This window comes from Denticeps clupeoides, chromosome 4 (genome assembly GCF_900700375.1).
Source record: "Denticeps clupeoides chromosome 4, fDenClu1.1, whole genome shotgun sequence".
Lineage (NCBI taxonomy): Eukaryota > Metazoa > Chordata > Actinopteri > Clupeiformes > Denticipitidae > Denticeps > Denticeps clupeoides.
Window position 1 is genome coordinate 7499896 of NC_041710.1, and position 23572 is coordinate 7523467.

Sequence of the window (23572 nt, forward strand, 5' to 3'; positions counted from 1 at the left end):
CCAGCGGGGGTCACAGGGTCACTTGTCCTGACTCAGTCTGGGGGAGGCAAGGGCAGGCTGGGTAATTGGGGTGCTGGAGAGGCAGGGCTGGTTTGGGCCTTGAAGTGGTTAATGGTTTAATTGGTGTTATTAGAGGCAGCTGAAGAAGCAGGGACCATGCAGATCAGAGACTGACCCCGAGTAGACACACTCGCACAAAACAGAGACAGTGTCAGCAGAGGGCAGGGCATGATGATTATGTACAATGGTCACTTTACATCCCATAACTAGACTGAAGGAACAGTCTTTGCTGCATTTCTTAAACTAGACTAGGAAACTGCCTTGTGCGTGTGTGCTGCAGTACTATATGGTTTGTATTATGTGAATTACATGAATGAGTTATGATAGTTATGATGAGTTATGTCAGCAGTGCTATGCAGGGTTTCTGCAGGTTCAAGGAAGCCAAATTAAAGACGTTTACAGACCTTTTTAGGGCAACTTTCATCAAATTTATGATCCTGCATCGGGGTCGTCAACTACAGTTTATCTCGGCAGACATTGTAAGAATATAATCATAAATAATATATTATTATTTGATATATTAATTCCTAATTCCTTCCTAATTTCTGTTATTTTTTAGCCTTTGTCAATGTTAACAGACTCATATTACCTGTAGTGCTGCAAGCCACTAGGGTTTGTGTCATTTCCAGTGGCGGTTTTTGATATGGGCGACATGCCAGCGGTTTTCTGGAAGGGCGCCCCGGGTTTAAGGATTACTAGTAATTTTTAATGATATATAAGGCCTTAATTTTGGAACATTTAAGACATTTTAAGGATCCGCAGAAACCCTGGCTATGAGTTGTTGGAAATTTAAATTGTAATTGTCTTTGTGTATATGTGGTGGGTTTAGTGTGCTCACTGTGTACATTTGTGTCAATATTTTCTGTTCTCTCCCATGCCTGTCTGTGTATGGTATATATTTGTTTCTGTGCGCATGTTTTGTGCATTTTGTACACACTCACCATACAAACCTCGTCCTGAAGAGCTGGCCTCAGCAGGTGATGAGCTCTTCGTACTGAAGGGTGATTGTCTGAAGCGGTCGTTCAGAAAAGGGCTGTGGGGACCATACACACACACGCACATACATACGCAGTTTACTATTTATACCCGTGACACAGCACTCTAATTAACACTCAACAATTAACACAAGCAAATGAAAAATGAAGGGAAACACACCCAGCCAGCATGGGCCAGAGCAAGTCTGCTCACCTGTTAATGCAGAGCGAGCTGCTGTCCTTGTTGTCATTCGCTTTGCTTACTTTTTCTGAAAAAGAGAGACAGAAAACTATGTTGGCAGGGAGCAAAATCCAGGATCTACCTTTAAATTAGCTGTCTGACACGGAATGACCGGGAAAAACCCCAGTGTAAAGTCTGCATCGTACTTAATTTCTGTAATGATAAACTTTCCTGTATTATAGGTGCATGAATAATTTCTGATGAAGGGAAATGGCTTTAGTATCTATGAATGACTGTGATTCATTTGGACTGAGAGAGGCTAAACATTTAAAAAAAAAAACATGGAGGGCAGGAAAGAGCCCCGCCTCCTTTAAGTGGATCCATATTTGGGTGGAGAGCAGAAATTCTTGTCTTCAAAAAAGTCCTAACACAAGCATTTCTGAGAGGGATTCTCTTTAGTTCCCCAGGACCAGAGAGAGTCTGTAACCCCCTTTTATTTTTCATTACGGGATTTTCGTCGTTACATTGGCTCTAGAGATCTAGTTTTTGTTTTTTTTTGGAGTCCAAATATGGAGGACAATTCACCCCACCCCCCATCTCCACCCCACCCCACCCCCAAAATCTCTCTTTGGTCTGGTAATGACACTGTCTCCCTTGGTGGCACTCGACAAAGTCCGCTCCCTTTCACGTCCCCCTCTTGCAACCCCCCACCCACATCCCCTTGGCCACAGAGCTCACCGAGGACGAAGGGCTCTCTCGGTGTTTCCATGGTAATGGCGCGCGGGAGCGCCGAGAGGAGGCGTGTGCAGCCGAGTGTGCTTCAGCCGCCAAGACGACACAGGCAAAGCACACATACACATCTCCCAAGGGGGTGGTGTGAATGATAAGTGTGAGTTCCTTTATATCTGTGCGTGTGTGTGTGTGTGCTTGTGTCTGTGTGTGTTCGCGTGTGCAGCCTGAGCGTGGGGGGATTTTTGTCGGGCTTTAGAGGTGCTAGATGCCATTTAAAGGAAGCAGCAGCAGTGGGGGGACAAGCAAGTGCTTGGGGGCAAAAGCTCAGGTCTACTAATCCAACATATACCTGACATAACCCAGCACACGCACACACACACACACATGCCCACAGCCACACTCTGTTTGGCTATACCCTGAACTTGGGTGCAGGACAAAGACTTGGGAGCTGGACAAGGACGCACCTGACAGCTTGAAGAGGAGCTCGGAGGCCATCTTGACAGAAATATCCTGGGAGAAAAGATCTTTCTGAGGGCGGGGCAAAGGATCAGGGAGGCCTGCCATTGGCTCACTCTTCTCGCACGCCCCTAAAGTGCTGAAACCCATTAGGTGCGAAGGGGGAGGGGCAGAGTCAGCGGGCAGGTCCACATCCATAGGCTCCGCCTTTACTGTTACCTTCTGGAAACTTGCCTCCTTGTTGTTCTCTGCAAACGAGAGCGATGACGGTCACAACTGTTATTGCTGCAAGATATATATTCAATCTTATAATTGTAATTATTGTAGCAATTGTTTGTTTTATTTTTTCAATTATGATACCAAAAGGCAGCGATTTTAAATCATCACAAAGAAATATGTAGCAGGCGTAGCGCGGAACAATTATTCTCCGGCTCCTGCGCACTTGAGATTCCCCTCATGTTCTCTCAGTGTATAACGATCAGAACAGTGTTCATGCTTCGCACAGGGAACCCAGCGGGAATTTCAATCTGAGCGACTCGAAGGAGCGTTGAAGGAGCGGTTCCGGGGGACGGCTCTGCTGACAGCCAAGGACAGGGGGAGCAGGTTTCGGTTAGCACTGCAGGAGTGACTCCTGTATTAAAATAAAGAGGTTCCTTCCATCTACTTGCTCAAAGATGTGATGCCTTTCTTATATGGACCAGAAAAAAAACATTTCTCTGTGAGTTCACTGTGGTAAAGTAAAATGAACCACATAAGAGTCACAATTATCAGACATAAACAATGTTCTGTTACGTTCAGTCAGCACACTGGAGTATTTAAGTGAAATATTTCTTTTTTTATTGATCTGCCAGCTAATGTATATCAATTTGGAATTAAATTGCTATTTTAAGTCTATTTTGCGTACATTATACTGCCACAGGAGGGAGAAAATGAAAGTCAGCAGGAGGCCAATGATGGACAGGAAAGCTGTAGTGACACCATGCTGCTGCTGGTCTGCACTAGAATCAGCGTTTATTAATCACCATCTTGTTTTTCTGTAGTCTGAAATGTGGGGATGAGTGTTCCTGGATTCACCCCTCCTCTGGGGAGGCACACACTGTGTGTGTGTGTGTGTGTGTGTGTGAGTTTGCAAGAGAGGAGGGTGTGAACGGTTAGCCTGATAATGACCCCAACCCCCTACAGCACTACTGCCATACTGGGCGGAGCCTGTCATATCGCTGCTGTCTGTATCTGACCTACATTGTGTGTTTGTGTACGAGTGCGTGTGTGTGTGTGTGTGTGGGAGTGTGTGTCCAGGTGTCATGGGCTGGACGAGGCACTGCTAGGCGGGAGCACACTGACAACCAGCAGCTCACTAATCCCTTAATAAGGTGGCTGGAGTCTGACAGAGAGCTGGGGTCATGGGGAGGACACCGTCTGATCACACACACATTTGTCTTTACATCTTTGAGGGAACCAGATGTCACGCAACACACACACACACACACACACACACACTTGCCTTAACAATCTCTTATGGAACAAGCAAAATAACAGCGTTACATTCCTGTAAACTTTTGTTATTTTTTTTTTTTAATGAAATATTAATCTTTTAATCTTTTGAGGTGACCATATGTTTTATTGGGACCCAAATCGCATGTGCCGGATTTTTCTGTCTTTGAGGACATTTGGTCCCCACTGTGGCATAAATTTGTGATCGAAGAGACACACTCATCTGATTTTAAACAACTATGCCATCAGTGGCTAAGCTTCACACACAGACATTCCCAGAGGAATTCCCACACCCCACACCACAGACGCTCTTTGGGATTTGCTGCTGTAGTGTGTGGCCTCAGAATGAAGTCTGTTGGTTTCCGTTGTAAACAGTGTGAGTGTGCGTTTATTTCTCTTTAAGGACATCAGAAAATGAATCCAGAAATGAGCCGCGGCTGTGGACGGCATTCATGACCGGTGGTCAGTGGAAACCCACGCAGAAAGGGGGCATGAATGGGGCTCAAACCAGTAGAAATTCCACATACACAACTCCACATACACATATTACGTGCCAACAGGGTAGAATGTTAATACAGAGCGTGCATCACACACTGCGTAACGGACGTGGGAGATTTCTGTCTGAGTAGGCAAGCAGGAGAGCGAGCGAGCGAGAGAAAGAGAGTTGTCATTCCGCGGCGTGTCTCCCCGAAGCGTGATGGGAAGGACTGCCCAGTTAGAGTCGGGGTGAAGAGTTCATGAACTTCAAAGGGCTCCAGCGCTGCCGTGACCTGACTGCGCTGATCCCAGAACAGGCGGCTACAGGGCTCTCAATAATTCAGCACATCGCCATGCTCTGCCCATAACCGGCCTACACAGGAGAGAGCAGCGCTGAGCGTTCGCACACTGCAAAAAAACAACTTCATTTCAGCCATGTGACTGCACTTGTGTGTTTTGTGACAAAGGACCCTAGTTTCAATTCCTGTTTTTATCCCCTTATCTTATCATCTTATTTATGTTTTAAGAAACTTCACATTTTTACACAGTGCATCTGTGATCAGCTGTTGGTGCTGCTAAGCAACGTCATTCAGGTTCATCACATGCAATAAAGTGGAATTTTATTTAAAGAGGTGCGCCAGGGAGGACACTGTGTGATGTTGACACTCAGCCAATCAAAATGCCCGGTTGGAACAGCGTTTTCTTAGCAGGGGTGCAAAGAGGGCATGGCATCAAACTGCTTTTCACCGTCTGCACCTGTAACAGTTTGTGTAAAATCGGGGTAAATCGCAACACAGTGTGCACCACGGTCACTATGCATATGATCTGATTACAGAGTGACATTTTCATAACGAGAAGAACATCGGGGCCAGTGCAGCCCAGTTCTCCACTTGCCTGTCAGCTCTTTCTTTCTGCTGCTCTTTCTCTCAATCTCACACACACACACACACACAAATGGATGGGATGCTTTTAATTGGCTGGGCCTTGCCACAAAGGTCACAACCTAGCTGGCTGGGGGAGGAAGTAGCCAGGACAGAAATAGCAGTGGGAGCCATTTCTCGCCCAAGGGAACCTCAGTGAACAGGGTTACAGTCCCCCAGCGCAGCTCCACACCCAGGCCCATGTGAGCCCTCAGGAGAAGCTCCGCGTCGGGTCCCATCTGCTGTTGGACAGGTGCCACTTGAGCTGTTGGGCTCTCCGAAGGGCCTGAAATGAGCCGGAGGATGCTAACAGTACCTCGCAGACAGATGTATGGAGATGATGCACCCCCATTGTGTGCAAAAAGAAGAAAAAAAAGTGACCCACTTTTAAGCAATGACGCAACACCTAAACAGCTAGTTATGCTGTAACTGTGCACCGGCTAAGCTGACAGTCCTTCTGCCAGTGGAGAAGAAGGCTGTTTGTGGCACAACAATAGGTGACACGTTTACAATGACCAAGCTGGTGCAAAACTAGTCGTGCAGTCTTGTACAAAAATGTTTTACCTAAACTGCAGTTGTCCCATAAAAAGGGCTAAAGCATCTTGAAGTGATTGTCATTGTGCAGCACAGCAAGCACAGCACACGGTGCACACAACAAAATGTTGGTGAGCAGTGGTCAGCCATGGCAGGCGCCCGGGGAGCAGTGTGTGGGGACGGTGCTTTGCTCAGTGGCACCTCAGCGCAAAACCTCAGAGCACAAATGATAAATAGATAAATAAAAAAATAAATACATACATACATAAACAAATGAAAGAAATGTATTTTAATGTATTTGAGCCAAGAACACACACTCCTTGGCTCTCATGCCGCAGAAGTGAAAATGATATGCCTGTTGTGCAATTTCATAATTGTAAAACTCGTAGAGTTAACTTACTTCAACAGTGTTGCTTGACAGAGGCAAGGAAAATATTCTTATTACGTTTGAACAACAACTTGAAATTCGGAGTTGTTTCAAATTCTTTGCTAATCCTGTCCTGCTGCTCGCTTTGATATCGATAACTTTGAAGCACTTCTTGCAAACGTGCTTGTCCACAACTTTTGGTTTTCCGTTCATCTGGTTGATATACGAAATACTTCCAGACAGTGCTCATGCTTTTTACAATTTCTAGCAAGATAAGTGATAAAATTGCTAATTTTAGTAACAATTAAAAAAAAAAAAAATGACAACATAATGTGTGTTATCCTTCTGTATGGGGTTTAGGCTGGTAGTAGCCTAGTGGGTAACACACTCGCCTGTGAACCAGAAAACCCAGGTTCAAATCCCACTTACTACCATTGTGTCCCTGAGCAAGACACTTAACCCTAAGTTGCTCAAGGGGGGGGACTGTCCCTGTAAATACTGATTGTAAGTCGCTCTGGATAAGGGCGTCTGGTAAATGCTGTAAATGTAAATGTTTACAGCAATGTTTATGTAAGTGGTACATAAAACATCTACAGGAATGAATGCAGGACCCAAGCAGAACATCACCCAACCTTACATCCTGATGCCATGTCTTACATTTACACCATTTGGCCGATTCCCTTTTCCACAAGGTGTTTTCATGTAATCATCAGCCAAAGTACTCAGTTCTGGTTCACTAAAACCCCAACTATGAATACAAAAGTAAAAAAATGTGGAGTAATTGTCATTGTGAAACACTGCAGCACAGCACACGATGATACAATGAAATGTGTCCTCAGCTTTTAACCATCACCCTTGGTGAGCAGTGGGCAGCCATGACAGGCACCCGGGGAGCAGTGTGTGGGGGTGGTGACTTGCTCAGTGGCACCTTGGCGGACCGGGAATCAAACCGGCAACCTTCTGATTAGGGGCTGCTTCCTTAACCACTCGGCCGCCACTGCCCCGTCATTCTGCCCCCACAGTCATTCTATTCACTCTGTCATAGTTTTTCTTACATAAATCAGATTACAAGAAAGAGTTTACCAGTAAGTCTAAGTATTGACTAAAGGGGAAGTTCTTTCCACCACTAGGGGTCAAGACAGAGAAACGTCTAGATGAGTGTCTTCCTCGTACCTTCAGCGGTGGAGAGACCAGGCGAGCAGTACTGCAGGGTCAGAGAGTGTGAGGTTCAGTGTGAGGTATAATAAGGGCTGTGAGGTAGGATGGTGAAACCCCATATTTGGCTTTGTAGGCCAGCAAAATACCCCTGGTACAAAATGCTCCTGCCATTCAAATGTTCTAAAGGGGTGGTAGTAGCCTATAAACCAGAAGACCCAGGTTCATATCCTGCTTACTACCATTAAGCCCCTGAGCAAGACACTTAACCCTAAATTGCATCATGGGGGGGGACTGTCCCTGTAACTACTGAAGTCGCTCTGGATAAGGGCGTCTGATAAATGCCGTAAATGTAAGTGAAAACACAATGAATCAGACCAGGGCATTTTTCCATGGAGCCACTGCTCCATGGTCTAGGTCTGAGGCTCAGATGCCCATAGTTTTCATTGTCAGCAGTGGACCAAAGTCAGCACCTTCACTCTGCCCAGTTTGCTGCTATTCAGCCCAGCAGACAGCAAGCTGTGCTGCCCTGCATGTTCTGAAACCTCCCTGCCGCGAAAAGCATTAAGGGCTTCAGCAGTTTGTGTGACAGTAGCTCTTCTGAGGGACGGAACCAGGCGTGTCAGCCTTTTACTCCCCAAAGGCTCACCAGTGATCACTTTTGGATTTCTTTTTGGTAGGTATTAACCACAGTGCACCTGGAACACCCCAAAAGACTTACTTTTTGGAGATCCTCAGGTATCTACCATCACAATTTGATCAGTGTCACTTTGTCCATTTACCATATTCTAATACTTTGAAATTGAAATTATTATAACAGGAAACTCTGAATCAGTTAAGTAATGCATAGTGTAAGCCATGAGGACACAATGAGCCACGAGGACCAAAAATGACAAAAATTACTAAAACGAAAACAAAAATATATATAGCACGGGACAAAACAGCAGCTAAATATGATAACCTGACAAATAAAGATAATATAAAAACCTACATGGTCCGGAGATGAGCTTTCATGTGAGAGGAGAGCCATATGCAGCCCACTGGCAGATTCCATTCGCATTAACATATTTAAGGCCCCATCATCATGAGAATTATTATTATTTTTTATTTTACCCTGGGTCCACATGGAACCGGTGTTTTAGTGGACCCAATCTTGGTTTTATTTTTTAATAAATGTTCTGCCCCGCTACCTGTTTTCTGCCTCGCATATCCATGTGGACAGCAATAAAAGAGAAGGCTGGTGAATATTATTATATATTCCGGATGATACACCACGGAGGAGAACTAGATGCCAAACAAGGAGAGTTTTACGGGGGGAAAAACAGCGTTTTGGGACAGCATTTCAGAACATGTTCCCATGTTGGACGCAGGTTTTTTCAGAAAACCGACTACCCGTTTTACGAAAAAAAAAAAAATGTTCTTGTGCGGATGTGCACATTTCCACTCACAGAATCTTTGCCTCCTGCATACTGCCTCTCGCACACAGTGAGGAAACGTGACCCCAGGGCCAGACAGATGGGTGGCACGTGTTGAAGAGCTGGCAGATAGTGAGTCACATTTAACATTAACAGACAACGTGAGTGTACATGGTTTTGTGGCATGGGCTGAACAGAACTTTAGCAGGAACAATGGCAGCTGGTGTTTGGTGTCAATCAAACACACGTACACACACACACACACACATTCGCGCAGTAAGTGATTCACAAGCCACCTCATCCAGTTATACACTCGCTGCACACTTTATTAGAGGCCCTCAGCCTGCAGATTCACTTTGCATTGTTCCGGTGGATATGTAAGGGTAGTGCACCACTCTACCCAGCAGTGATTCTCCAACAACTCACATATCAGCAGAGTGCCAACCTGTCACAGATGTGCTGAGAAATCACACACGGTAAACAGATAGCCTTTGGACCGAACCTGACGATTGATGAATGGGGTCTGATAAATGATGTCCAGCAGCAGATGGGCTCCAGGTTGTAAGGTAGCACCTTTATATGCATGTATGCACACACACACACACACACACACACACACACACACACTGATACACCAGAGTTAATTCTCTGGCTGATTTTCCCAGGCTTGCCGAGGAGTGTAATGGCCGTGACTGAGAAACTGGGGTCTTTGCCTTTCGTAGTGCATGTAAAGATTGGGCCAGTGGCTGGATGAGCGACCGACCCAAAGAGTCTGAGCCAATCGATGGGTTTGTTTTGGCAGGGGACTTGCCCGGGATGAAAAGGATATTGAGCGCGCAACATGAAAAAGAACTGACCCACCACGTCAGCCCAAAACTCAGGGAGAGGCTGCAGGAGGAAGAGTCAGGAAACGGATAGATGAAGAAAAGAAGAGACAAGAACAGACAGAGAACTCAGGGGCAGCATCCACTTGTCATGGCAGGACAAGCCAAGCTACAAATTTCATGAAGGCAAAAACAGTGCGCTGATGTTGCGCTGAATGTGGCGCAACATCCATTCAGGACCTGCGTTCACACAAACACGCACACACACACACACACACACACACACACACACACACCTGACAGCTTCATGAGCAGCTCCGAGGCCACTTTCACACTGATGTCCTGGCTCATTAGGCTGTTCTTGGCCACCAGTGGGCTGCTCCCCTCGCGTGGCTTAGAAGCCCCAGGCAGATCCTCCTGGCAGAAGCTATAGGTGGGGGCCCGGGGGCTCTGGGGGCCATCAGTCCCTGGCTCCTCCTTCACATACAGCGGGACCTTCAGGGCTTCCTTCTGATTCGCTGCTGTAGGACACAGGGAGAGGAGGGACGAGAAGGGTTCAGAAAAGACCCCACAAACAATGTGGAGGAGGCTTTGCTAAAGACTCGATTCAAGCAACAGAAAACTATTGTAGACAATTGTTTATTGCAATACACAAAAATGTGTTAGGCTTAGTCACATCACAATGACAAGCACTTCACTTTCACTTTAAATTATCTGCGCTCCTTCACGCATACACAAAGTTATACCCATAGTAAACCCATAGTAAGTTTAAGTGTGTGAGTTCAGTGAATGTAATTGAACCTCTGTCATCATAATTCGGCCATAAACAGTCTACAATTAAGCATTTTACACCCAGCTGTGAAAGTGGGCATTCTTCGGGGCATTCAGAACCTCCCCATAATTTATTTGGCCTTGCTGGTCTTATCTCGGTTCTTCCCATACCTCCCAAGCCTTGGTTGGCCTTCGACCTTCACAGAGTCTCCTGCAGGAGTGCATGTGAGTGCATGATCTCACTGAAAGGGCATATAAAGTTCAGACTGTAACTGTGTGAAGGGTCATACCTTGCACAGACTGCAAAGGCCCACGAACATACAATGTGGTTCAAAAATATACCATAACAAATGGCTCATCCACCTTGTTCATGGTCACGTGTAGCAATCTATCAATAAACTATCACAGAATGATATAAGATCGATAAAAAGAAACAGTGGAACATAACCAGTGTTTATTTTTCACATGATGAACATGATGAAATTCCCGAAGCAACGATCAAGCAATGATCAAGGTTAATTATTTAAAACCATTTGTGTCCATGCTGCTATCACAGCGCACAATATTGAAACAGACCTTTTCACACTTTGTTATAGAAGTGGTAGTATTAGGCAATAGAGGACAGATGGCGGCATTGCACACTAACATCAATTAATTTTTTCAGCATAATGCCAGTACTTGTGTCACATCCTCAGACAAATCATTGGGGCTACCACAAGCTCCAAGCTCTGTGAGTTTCTGCTGTGGTTTCTTTCCTTTAGGTTTGTGTAAAGTGGAACGTTTGCAATGTTGGGGAAATAACCAGATATACAGATATATCAATTACTGATCTTATTTTTAAAAAAAGTGAAAGTGAAGTGTATTTAATTGTGAAACACTACAGCACAGCACACAGTGACACAACGGAATGTGTCCTCTGATTTGAACCCATCACCCTTAGTGAGCAGTGGGCAGCCATGACAGGCGCCCGGGCAGCTGTCTGTTTCAGACTTTATGTCTGAGAAATTGATGTATTGAAATTTGCCAGCCCACCACAGGGCACACACACCTCTGGCCTTCAGATGAAGCTGAAGAACCTGGTGGAATCCCATGCCATAGGGAGAGCATGCAAACACCACACAAGTATCTGAGATTCCAACTCGCAACCTTGAAGGTGTGAGACAACGGCAATATCCACTGCATGTCATTGTGTGACCCCTTAATAAACGAGGCGCAGTGGTGGCCTAGCGGTTAAGGAAGCGGACACGTAATCAGAAGGTGGCCAGTTTGAATCCTGAACCGCCACTGAGCAAAGCACCACATCCCACACACTGCTCGCCGGGTGCCTGTCATGGCTGCCCACTGCTCACCAAGGGTGATGGTTAAATCCAGGGGGACACATTTTGCAATGTGCATCGTGAGCTGTGCTGCAGTGTTTCACAATGACAATCATTTCACTTTCAAATGTAGAATGTGTTTATTCACCCGGCCTGCAATTTGGTTGTTGGAGAACAGACAATGCTGGATGATAAAAATAATACATCAAAATAACTGTTTTCATTTGTGATAACTGGAAATCAAAATATCAGGCTCCGGACAAACGTTGTTTCATTTCAACATTTGCTGTAATGACAACGAAGCTCAACTTGAACTTGAGATTCTTGCTGGCATTCGGTCCTGATAAGAGCATCACACTGCACTAGGACTGTGACCCGACATGAACAACCCAAGGTAATCTAGGGCTCCCCTTGCTGAGCCTTGGCTCCTCTCAAGGTTTCTTCCAAATTTTTGCCTGCCACTCTTCCCTTTTCCTTGCTCACTTGCTCAATATACATAGGAAAAAGCGCTACACTACAAAATCACTACATCCCTAAATTCTATCAAGGAAATGTAGCATCATTTAATCTTCCAGACCTAAAGGGTGCATATAAAACTGACACTTAATACTCCATGAGCTCTTTGCAATGTAGGGTATGCTTTTTAATCAATCAATCAATCAATCAATCAACCAACCAATTAATGAATTAATTTATATATATATATACACACTATATATATATATACACACACACACACACACACACACACACACACTTTATACAATATACTGATCAACACTGATATTTAGCCAAAAATCCAGTATCAGCCAGTATCATTTCATTCTTCCATACTAATTCGACTTTTGTTGCACCTTTACTAGTTACAATATGGAATTTATGGTACATTATATTTTTTGCCAAGCCCTCCTCAGATATGAGAGGAAGATCTTCACAACAGGGAGCACATGCTCCAATCACATCAGTGATCAAGAGGATGCTAATGGATTATGCCGTAGTCAAATTTCCCTGGGCATTTATTGTTTAACTGAATGCAAACATTTACCAGTTATACCGTAACAGAACATCTCTTCAGCCTGGATGGCTGGCTTTGTACAGATTCTATAAACCCTGGATGGATGATATGGCATGAGGAATGTGTGGGTATGTGTGTGTGAGTCTTGGGACTTTAGGCGTGAGGAAGGAGGCTTCCTGCCTCATGCGATCTGCAGAACTGGGCCATTTCTAATCGGGCTTCTCTGAATTATTAATAATAAGACATGGAGCCAAGAAGAGAACAGGCGAACCTGGAACCACTCTGCTCTCTTTCTCCTGCTCTCAGCAGCCAGGGTCACTGCCTGGGGTTGACCAATGACTCCGCCTCTCCAGCTGGGCCGGGGAATCTCATTGGCCACCCCCTTGCTTTTCATTCCCAGCATCCCTCAGCCCGCTCTGATTAATGGCGATGCACGGCCAGAGAGTCGACTCTGGGGGCTGCAGAAGTGAGCGCCCACCTCGGCCCAGAGTGTGGCAGGTGGGGGTTTGTGGGTGACGGTGGCGCTGTCGGTGGCTGACCTTGGCGCAGGCCATGCCAACGAGGTGGGGTAGCAGCAGGACGTGGCATGGCAGCGGGCGCGTAAACCAACAGCTACGGTTAACTCCTGAACCAGCAACTAATTAAGTGCTGTGTCAAGCCACGCGCGCACACACACACACACACACACACACACACACACACACACACACACACAGAAGGAAAAAACTGCAGTGGGGGCTACAGCCATTCTAACACAAAGTCAAGTCGCTCAAACGACCTTTTCTAATCGTGTCTATAAATAGTGTGAAGTTCCGTCTGAATTCATGTTACAGGGAGCGCTGAATAATTTAGCATCCGCCAGGCAGTTCCTTTTTTTTACATTTCTGGATTAAGAACAATCTCAAAAGCGGCACGAACAAATGGCTGGAGTCCTGCAAACACAAACACTGACCACTATCTGCTGCCTCTCCACACTGGTCTGAAAAGAAAACACACACACACACACACACACACACACTACCTCACTCTCTCTCACACTGAGCTCTTCCATTCTTCTTCCATCGCTGTCATGCGTCCCATTCTCTCTCTCTCTCTCCTCCCAGCTTTCTCCTACTCTCCTTCTCTTCCTGACTCTCTCGATCTTTCTCTCTCTCTTCCTTCTCGATTCAGTGCCAGCATGCTGCCGGTCAGCTCCCCTGGCCGCGGTTCAGCCGGACGGCTTCATTAGCCCCGTCCCCTCTGTCACGGCCGCCTGCTCCCCCTGCTGACCAGTGGCCGGCAGCTCGGCCAGCGCCTGCCTCACACCAACGGTGCACGGATCCCTCCGAACGCACACAGTGCAGGCAGCAGAGAGGAATGAAGAGACGGGAGATCAAAATCATTCCATCGTTCAACTGATTCTTCTAATCGAGCTGCGCCATTGAACAAATTCACACACACACACACACACACACACACACATAGGCGGCAACACAACCACATCATGCCAAGTGGCGCAACACCTTCTGCATATCCTCACATGCCAATTAAGCCGCGGTTGCCGGGTCACTGTCTCTGTCGCCATGTCAACGGCGGAGCTGCCCCCCGAGTGTGAAGTGGCGTTATTAAATCAACTGCGGTGGCCACGGGCACGTTTCAAAGACGCCCTCCCCCTACTTTCATCTCCCAAATCAGGATGGGGATCACAGAGCGGACAGGCCGAGGCTTGTGTCAGCGAGTGGCGGAATCAAAGGGGGATTGGGCGCAGCCCCCGCGGGGGAGCCGGCCTGGCCCAAAATATAATCGGCCTACCATGTCAGAGGTCGGCGAGAGTTCACCGTGTGTGATTTCTTGTTTTTTTTTCCTTTCCCCATCACAGTTTTTCAGCCCGGGGAGGTTTTCGGAGCCCTCACTCACTCACTGGCGCACTCGCTGTCGTCCTCTCTCTCTTTTTTTTTTTAGAAATCCTTGTCTTTTCATCCAGCCTCAGAGGGTGATGCGGAGGAGCTTAACAGCCGTGCACAGGCCTCCTACTCCTACAGAGCACCAGGATCCAGTCTCTCCCACCACAGTCTGCGTCAACCTGGGCGAGAGGAATCCTGGGAAAGACAATGTCCCTTCACGCATCTGTTTAAATATCATTCCACCTTTTTAACATTGTTTTCAGTCACAACATGACCAGCTGCTGCTGGATGATGTTGCTTAGCAACAACAGCTGGATGAACTGGATTTCATCACAGTTAGAGAATGCTCATAAATACACGTTAATAGGTAAACTATGATTTAAAACCACTAACACACTGCGGTTGACAACACAGCTCTGGTGTCTGAAACCACATGACCTCACAAAGCCCAAGAAAATATATTCCTGCTCGGAACCATTCTTCATTGTTCTGCTTATGAAAAACACCCTGTCTAATTATGTTTCTCCTCACACACACACACACACACACACACACACACACACGCTGTGCTGCTCGTCTGTCGACACTGAGCTGACATTGTGGAGGATCTCCGTGGGTCTGTTGGGAAGATGGAAGCTTGATTGGGAGTCCGAGAGCGATGTGGTTCACAGCCCCAGGGAGCAGAGCAGTGGGGTGGGGGGAGGCTTGAATCTCATTGGTGCATCCGCACAACTGGAGTCGCTAAAACTGGCGCGTTCCCGGCGTCGCCAGCCGTGGTGAGGTCATGGGATGGAGCTGAGGGCGCTAATCATTTCCAATTACGGAAGCCTTTTTAATTATGAATTATGCATGAATTTTTAATTAATCTAATGTTCTGAGATTTTTTTTTCTAAACCACTCCGAGATCTCAATCTAATTACTCTGCATTAAGTGGAAGGAGCAGGCGGCCCTAGCAGCGACCTTCTGGGCCGACCCAGGGTCGAGCTCCTCACATCAATCTCAGCACTGTCTCTCCGAGTGACCGCACCTCACCTTGCCTCCCCTCCGCACACCTCAACTTCCCGCAACTCACGCTGTACTGCTCTGGAGCTACCTGTCATGGCTCACTAGGAAGAAGCTTTAGATTTTTTAGACGGTCTTTACGGTTGTTTTGACATTTTGTAGCATTTTACCTTCTGTGAGGCTGTAATATCTGCCACCTGGCACCCTTTTCCTACCTGACAGCTTCATCAGCAGGTCAGTGGCAGTCTTGGTGGTGATGTCGGGACTGAACAGTGCGGCGGCGGTCGGCCCGGCTGGACTGGCTTTGAGCCCTGGGACATCCAGCGAGCTGGTGCTGCTTCCTGGCCGCTCTCGACACAGACTGAATGGCGATAGCACTGACACGTCCCGCTCCTGTGGCTCTTCTTTGATCTGGACGTGGTTCGAGGTCTCACCCGGTGACGCCCTCAGCCTCCCATCAATCTGGGAGAGAGGCGAGGGGGACGCCTCCGGCTCCATAGCCATTGCAGAGTCCCCAGTGCCACCGGCCTCACCGAGCGACGAGCCCTCGCCATCCTCGTTATCGGTGGTGGGTTCCTCTTTGACCTTGAGGTCGGGTCGAGGGAAGTGCTGATGGCAGCGCATGTGCAGCTTCAGGCTGAAGTGACGGGACGAGGTGAAAGGACAAAGGTCACACTGGAAGGTCTCCCCTCGGTCCTGGTGCTGGTGCACCTGTAAGTGGGACACAAACGATTTAAACAGGAATAAAATATGTTTATAATTTCACTTCTTTATTCTACCAGATAGGCTACATGTGTGGTAGTAGCCTAGTGGGCAACACACTCACCTATGAAGCAGAAGACCAAGGTTCAAACCCCACTTACTACAATTGTGTCCCTGAGACACTTTTGTGTCAAGACACTTAACCCTAACTACTGATTGTAAGTCGCTCTGGATAAGGGTATCTGATAAAGGCCAGAAATGTAAAAGTAAACATGCACAAATAAATCTAAAACCTTTTTACTCATGTTGGTATGGTTGGTAAAGGAGTATGTATGTACGCACACGGTGAGTTAACATACAATAATTCTCCAAATCAGGGTGCTTTTGCTGTGATGAAAGAATTTCAGACACACTTGTCTTCTCTCCACCACCTTAAGTTAGACAACGGGGTCTGTTTCCACCAGTCCTGAAGGTTTATGCTGAACACTTTTTTTTTTATCATTCACTCATGTTTATAAGCATCTCATGAAGCGTTTTTTTTTTTTTTGATGATGATGACAAGAGTAAACAAAGCAGCCGTGAAGGTGAAAAGAGGCGAATCTGAAAAAACAGATTAATCAAACATACTTCACTTTCTCCTGATACAATAATACTAAATATGTTTCTTGGATTCTTCAAAATGGTTCCATTTTTGTCTCCATAACCACCACAAAGTAGTGTGTACAAACTTTTCACTGGGTGTCTGCATTTTAATCCAAGCTCATTTCAGAACAGAATGTGAAAAGGATTTTTTTGTAAAAAAATGTGCCAATTTCTATATTTTTTAATTTACTGGATATGGAACTACAATGAAAATATATTTATTTGACCTTTTTTTCCTCTCACAACGCAAGCATCACTGATGAAAAACATCACTGCTGCGTACTGGAGTGTGTTGAATAGTGAATGTAACTCATTATCCTTCACTCACCTTCATGTGAGACTTGAGATTGTCTTTGCGAGCGCATCGGAACGGGCAGAGAGGACACTGGTGGCTCTTGAGGCCTGTGTGGATCACCATGTGACGCTTCCAGTAGCTCTTCCGCTTGATGACCAGGCCGCACACTGGGCACTGAAATGGCTTCCCTCCTTCCTCCGGGGAACCTGGACAGGGGAAGAGTGTGAGGTTATTGTTCTCAAGACTCCTTCACCAAAAGAGCCCAAAGAGGAAGATGTTTTTGGACAGCAGATTATTGTTGTTGGCTCCATATCCTATTCCCATTAGCGCTTAATTGGTCTGATTAGGAGCTGGCATGATTGCATTAGAAATTCTACCAGGGCCTGTCAGGGAAGGCTTCATAAGTATTCCAGTCTTGTCCATTGAAAAACATCTGGTAATCAGTGTTTGGTGAAATTACCGCGCTCAGGCATTCATTGACCCGGGGTGTAAAACTTCGAGACTGCCTATTTGCAACAATAAACCTGCCATCTGTGGCCCAACCTCTTCCCATGCGGAGATCACAGTGGACACTGCTTATGGGAAATTTTGAAGGTCTTTATTGGGGAAAAGTGACCAGGTGACACCACAGCTCCATATACTGCGGTAATGCTGCCTCTGACCCAGCCTGGTGTCATCGCCAGAGATGTCCCCTCAGCCTAATATCTGCTGAGTTGAAACTTTACTCGGCTGGAATGTGACCTAAATTCCAGCAGATTGTGCTGAGATTGTGCTCTGAGCATCGAACACAGAGCCCGGCTCGTCTGGAGCGCTCCAGCCTTCCCTGTGACACCGGTCCGGCACGTGCGCTGGCCACTCGCTACCATCTGAACCTACACACCACGTCCATGGATTCGTGCAGGGACCCTCTGAGGATAATGATAACCCAAAACTGTGATGTTGGGGTCTCACTTTTCAGTCCAGAACAGCAGCGATTCTGCAGCACCCCAGTGTGTTCCTTTCACTTGCTGTGGTGCGTGACCCCAAATGCACGCTGTGATGTGCAACTCAACAGAAGGAAGAGGAGCAATGAAGAGGGGCAACTCAAATAATTTAGGTGAAATTATTTAGAAAAAAACAAGAGGCCACAGCAACGTTTTGTTTTCATTTATATTCATAAATGAAAACAAAACGTTGCTGTGGCCTCTTGTTTAGCCACGTTACTGTAATGGACTGGCAGCTACCTCACAATACACGTCACAACACGCATTTTCAACCCAGTCGCAATATCACCAGTAAATTAAAAACAGTGATACAGTAATGGGTCCAGACAGAAATGTCCCAATAATAATAAATGTCATATGGTTTTGTGCCGGTGTATCATGCACATGTTGATATTCTTCAATACACTACTGATAAGATTTTATTTCCAGATAAAGTTCCAGATAAAATCTTTCATCATTTGTATTATTTGGTGAAAATGACACCTGGACAAATAATAAAAGAATACAATTTATTTCATAAGAATATTGTGGCTGTGGTGTTTTGTACACATTTAAGCAAGAAAAAAAAGTATTGGTTTGATTAAAATGTCAGGGGATCACTGGTGGCATTTTCCATCAGGCAGTGGACTGACATGCATAATTTTTGTATTTAATTTCAGATTACATAAATAAGTAAATGGAGACTCATAAAGAAACCCAAAATAGTTAAAAATAGTTGAATTTGCAGCAATATTAGCTAAATGTTTCCTAAATTCTCAGTGGGTATTTATGGATGCAGTATGAAACACATCCTCACCTCGTTATGTCTGATAAAAAAAAAATTAAATCAGCATATGCAAATATAAGAGGAATTAAAAAAACTAAACAAAAGAAAGGCACAACCTCAAAATGTCCTTTATCTAGTCAACCTGGGAAACGAGGTCCACTGCATGGGTCCACTGCCATAAAAAAAACCCTTGTTAAGTGGAGCACTACTTTAAAGTCATCGACCTTTTGTGTTTTCAGAGGAGGCTGATGTTAAGTAGATCATACAGCATTTTTACCCATTTCAAAAGCGAGGCCAAATAACCTCTTGCAATTATTACCATTGCTGCCCGTTGCACAAGTCACACACAAACCAACATAGAGAAAAAGATGACAGCAATACAGCCAGGGTCAAATAGGCAAATTCAGTACTTCAGACAGAAAAACATACTGGCGATTTTACGATCCACTATTTACACATGAAATATCCCTAATAAATATTTAGCAAAGATTTAAAAAATAAATGAGTACATTTTCATTTGCAGACATATTTTTCAGCAATGGAATGCCAACATGCCACTCTCAAAACATACTGGTGATTTTACGATCCATTATTTGCACATGAAATATGCCAAATAACTATTTAGCAAAGATTTAAAAAAAAAAAGTTGGTATATTTTCATTGGCAGACATATTTTTCAGCAATAAAATACCAACACGCCACAACGCAACAACGCAGAGTGTATAACAGAAGTTCAGGTAGGAAAACACAACTAGACACAAATATAGTGATCTAGCCACGTTACTGTAATGGACTGGCAGCTACCTCACAATACACGTCACAACACGCATTTTCAACCCAGTCGCAATATCACCAGTAAATTAAAAACAGTGAAACAGTAATGTGTCCAGGCAGAAATGTCCCAATAATAATAAATGTCATGCTATATTATAGTATGGGGCAGTTGTGGCCTAGCGGGTGTGGAAGCAGATTTAAAGCCGAGTGAGGTACCGTCCCCACACACTGCCCCTTGGGCGCCTTTCATGGCTAAGGGTCACGGGTTAGATGAAGATAACACATTTCGATGAGTGCACCCGTGTGCTGTGTTTATCACAATGACAAAAAAAAAACACTTTCACATCCCTGAGTTTTTAATGGTGCAATTTGAATATAAAATTACAAAATTCATTCTAGCCAGTAACAATCCATATATAAAGATGGAGATGGATGCATGTTTTGTGTACACATGATTTTCAAATGGAGACGCAGGGCTGCCTCAAACACCAACCTGTGTCTATTTAATTTAGGTGCACAGGGAGTGTAAATCAGGCACGACCAGATGAAAATCACAATTACGATCAATTCACGGCCAATAATTAATAATTAATTTTCACAATCCTAATATATTGTCAATTGTTCACACACTCCCAAACCCCTAAATAGAGTAGTTACCTGCTTGGCTGGTGGACTTGGTCCGGCCCTTTGGGGTGGAGGGCAGCAGGAGGTCCATACTCTGGGTGGGCGTTGGGGCTTTCTGGTTCCTGTCCAACAAAGGCTTCACGTCTTCAGAGGGTCCTGGTCCAAGATTTACCTCCTTCTTGTCAGTCAGGATGTTCCCTGCTGCCCGGGCTGCCACTTCCTTGAGAAGCGCTGCAGAGGATGTCATGGACACCAGGGAAAGGAAGGAGCTGGCGTTGGCCTGATGGTCTGATGAGCCCCCCGTCTGCTGCTGACTCCGTTCGGACACTTTCTTAGACAGAGCGGCTAGCGTAGAGCTTGCTGACTGGGGGTTAAATGGGGAGGTAAAGGCATCAAAGCGAACCACGTCATCTGAGCTACGGCCTCCGAGTGCTGGAATGGAGGTCGAAGAAGTCACCGAGGAAGAAGAGGAACAGGACACCGAAGATCCAGAGGCCACAGCGGCACTCTTGTCCTGCAGCACCGCATTGGCTGCTGCTTTCAGCTTCTGTATTGCTGAGTCCGGTGATAGGCTGGTGCCACTAGTTGCTGAGCAACCTGAAGGAGGTGGCCACTTGTCAGACACGCCCACCCAGACAAATCCACTGTTGCTGCTACCACTGTTACTCCCAGTCCCGTTGCTGGGGCAGAAAGGGTCACTGCCGGGCTCCTGCTTGATGGTGGCTATAGACGCAGGTGACGCTGAGGCAGAGTTCCCACTGTTGTTGCTGCTGCTGTTGGCCAGTCGCCGGGCAAGTGCACTAAGTTGCTGAGCATGATGGGAGGACGGGGAGAGCGCCAGCCCTACGGGCGGTGACTCAGAGACTGCCCTCCCATTGCCACTTCGCCTCAAAAGCTCCCCAGCCTCCAGCTTCAGACTCCCCGCCTCTAGGAGGCGCCGCAGGTTGCTGCTGAGGGGCTTCCCCAGGGCCTGGCCAGAGGCGTCCGCATACAGCTTGGACACGACGGACGACAGCGTCTCCTGGGCACTCAGAACCCCTCCGTCCAGCCCCATCATCTCCAGCGCCGCGTGCTGCACTGGCGTGGGGCAGCCCAGTGAGCTCTCAGATGCCGAGGTGTCGGCGAGGTCAGCCCGCGACGGGCCGCCGTCCGGGGAGACCCGCATTTCATCCTGCTGCATGTCCCCATAGGACGATTCCGAGGGCGTGTCGGACGCATTCCCAAACCAGCCATCCTCCTCCCCCAGACTGCCCTCAGGCCCCGCCTCTGAGATGGAGTCCACATCTGGAGAAGAAAAAACGAGGGTACAATTGGTCAGCACGCCGTTCCAACATCCCCCGAGGAAGCGTCTAAGGTAATTCCACTCGCTAAACTACTGTGTTGTATTCTGTCATGAGCTGGCTTCGCGTTTCGTACAGATATTGGGGGAGCTATAAGGAATTTGAAACCCAAGTAAAAAAGAAATTATATTCATATATACGCTGATGAAACTTGTGTTAGTCATAATCTGGGGGGAAATGGGGAGGAATGTACATGTAATGTAATTCAGGGTCTTTCTGGAGAAAAATCTGAGGTTTCCCTTCAGCAAGCCACTGCACAGTAGAATAACTTGCTTTTCATTCTTTTTTTAAACCATTCCCTTTTCCTCACAGGGTCTAAAGGAGTCTAGTAAAGGGGTTACCATGGCGACGGGCCCTTCTGGGAGGCTAGACAGCAAAGATTAGGGTAATAGAGGTTACAGAACTAGATTAATATTCATGAGCTGGCAGATACCACCAGGGAGCCAATAAGGATAGGGTTAAGGTCACCAAGGGTCATTAATATACACTTCATGTATCAATATTCATAAGAAAAACATTACAGCTTGCCAGACAAGGGCGAACAAAGAAAAGTGAATATTCCTGAATACATATTTACAAACCAGCACAAGAAATAGACAAAAAAAAAAGTAGTGGGAATGTGCGGGGTGAAAATGTCAAAATTTATCTGTAGGTTTGCTTCTGTTCTATTCCCTTTAATGTACATCTGCATGTATTAACAATACGTAAACACACAAGGGGTGAAAAAGATATATGCTCCTCTATTTTGGGCCTAGGAAGGTAAAGAAATGAAAAATAATATCACTTGAGCGAAACTTCAGAGGGGCACGGCACCCCTGACTCCCCACTATGGTGTGTTAAGGAATAAAATCATTTGGGCGCACTCCTTCTCCCCCTCCGACACATCAGGACGGGCCTCAGCCCAACGACCCTGACACAAGCCTGCCGAGCTGCACTCTGTTTATGGGGAGAGGAAAAGCGGTTGCCCGGCAACGCCACCCTAGCGACCTGCAGGAATCATTACAGTCAGTGCACATCTGGCCAGCACCACTGCCTTCATGTGTGTGTAAAAAAGAGAGACAGCGAGAGTGTGTCGAACGGGTTGAGGGGCTGGAACTAGCGTGACCCCCGTCCAGCCACACACACGTCACCACCCCCTGCTCTTTCACAAACAAAGCGCTACACCAGAATACACCTCGTGTGCGACGACAACAGCAGCGTGGACGCGACCTGCTTCCTGGACAGTGACGGGATTAAGTCAAATTCCTCAGACCGGCTCACAATGGGAATATATATTCAGCAGGGAGCTGAATATTAATCATGGAACCGCACACCATAACCTGTCTGACCCCCCGACTACCAAAACCCGTTAGACCAGGGGGAATTATTTAATGTTTTTGAGTTAAATAAAAGAAGAAAAAAAAAAAACTAACAGAAAACCCGAACCAAAAAACACTGTCTCCCTTTTCGATATGTTAACAGGTAAAATTCAGGTTTGTATTGGTGATAGTGAGACTTAATGCAAAAACTAAATGTGACTGGAAAGTCGAATTAAAAAGTGCTTGTCCTGCGGCACCATGAGAGCGGCTGGGGGGGCGAGGTTGGTGCCGGCCCAGGGCACCAAACAGGCCGGGGCCGCCCCTTTTGATGACGGAGCAACTACTGGCATTTAGAACGTGGTACAGAAATAGACGAGTGAAGGTACTGATATCAACTTGATATCAGTAGTATCGATATTTAGGATCCACCCGCACATCCCTAAATTGTAGACAGTTGTCTTGCTTTTTACATTTTCTAGCAAGCTTGGTTCTGCAGAATAATGTTTAAAGTGCGTCTCTCATGGAAACATTTGGTCCTTTGCGTGGCAGGGGTGGCCTAGCGGTTAAGGAAGTGG

At 46.3% G+C, this 23572-nt stretch overlaps 1 protein-coding gene across 2 annotated transcripts in view; it reads right to left on the bottom strand.

The window, feature by feature from the left end:
- Nucleotides 1-23572, bottom strand: part of znf827 (zinc finger protein 827) — a 50670-nt gene that overhangs the window by 12538 nt on the left and 14560 nt on the right. The window contains exons 2-8 of one of the 2 annotated variants that reach the window (XM_028977838.1): nt 20393-21643; nt 17246-17418; nt 15789-16284; nt 9883-10107; nt 2412-2651; nt 1249-1303; nt 1011-1093 (exon numbers count right to left, since the gene is read on the bottom strand). In XM_028977838.1, coding sequence (XP_028833671.1) covers nt 1011-1093; nt 1249-1303; nt 2412-2651; nt 9883-10107; nt 15789-16284; nt 17246-17418; nt 20393-21643 — 2523 coding nt within the window. Of the gene's footprint in view, nt 1-1001; nt 1094-1248; nt 1304-2411; nt 2652-9882; nt 10108-15788; nt 16285-17245; nt 17419-20392; nt 21644-23572 lie in introns of both variants that reach the window. The other variant, XM_028977837.1, reaches the window with a different exon arrangement.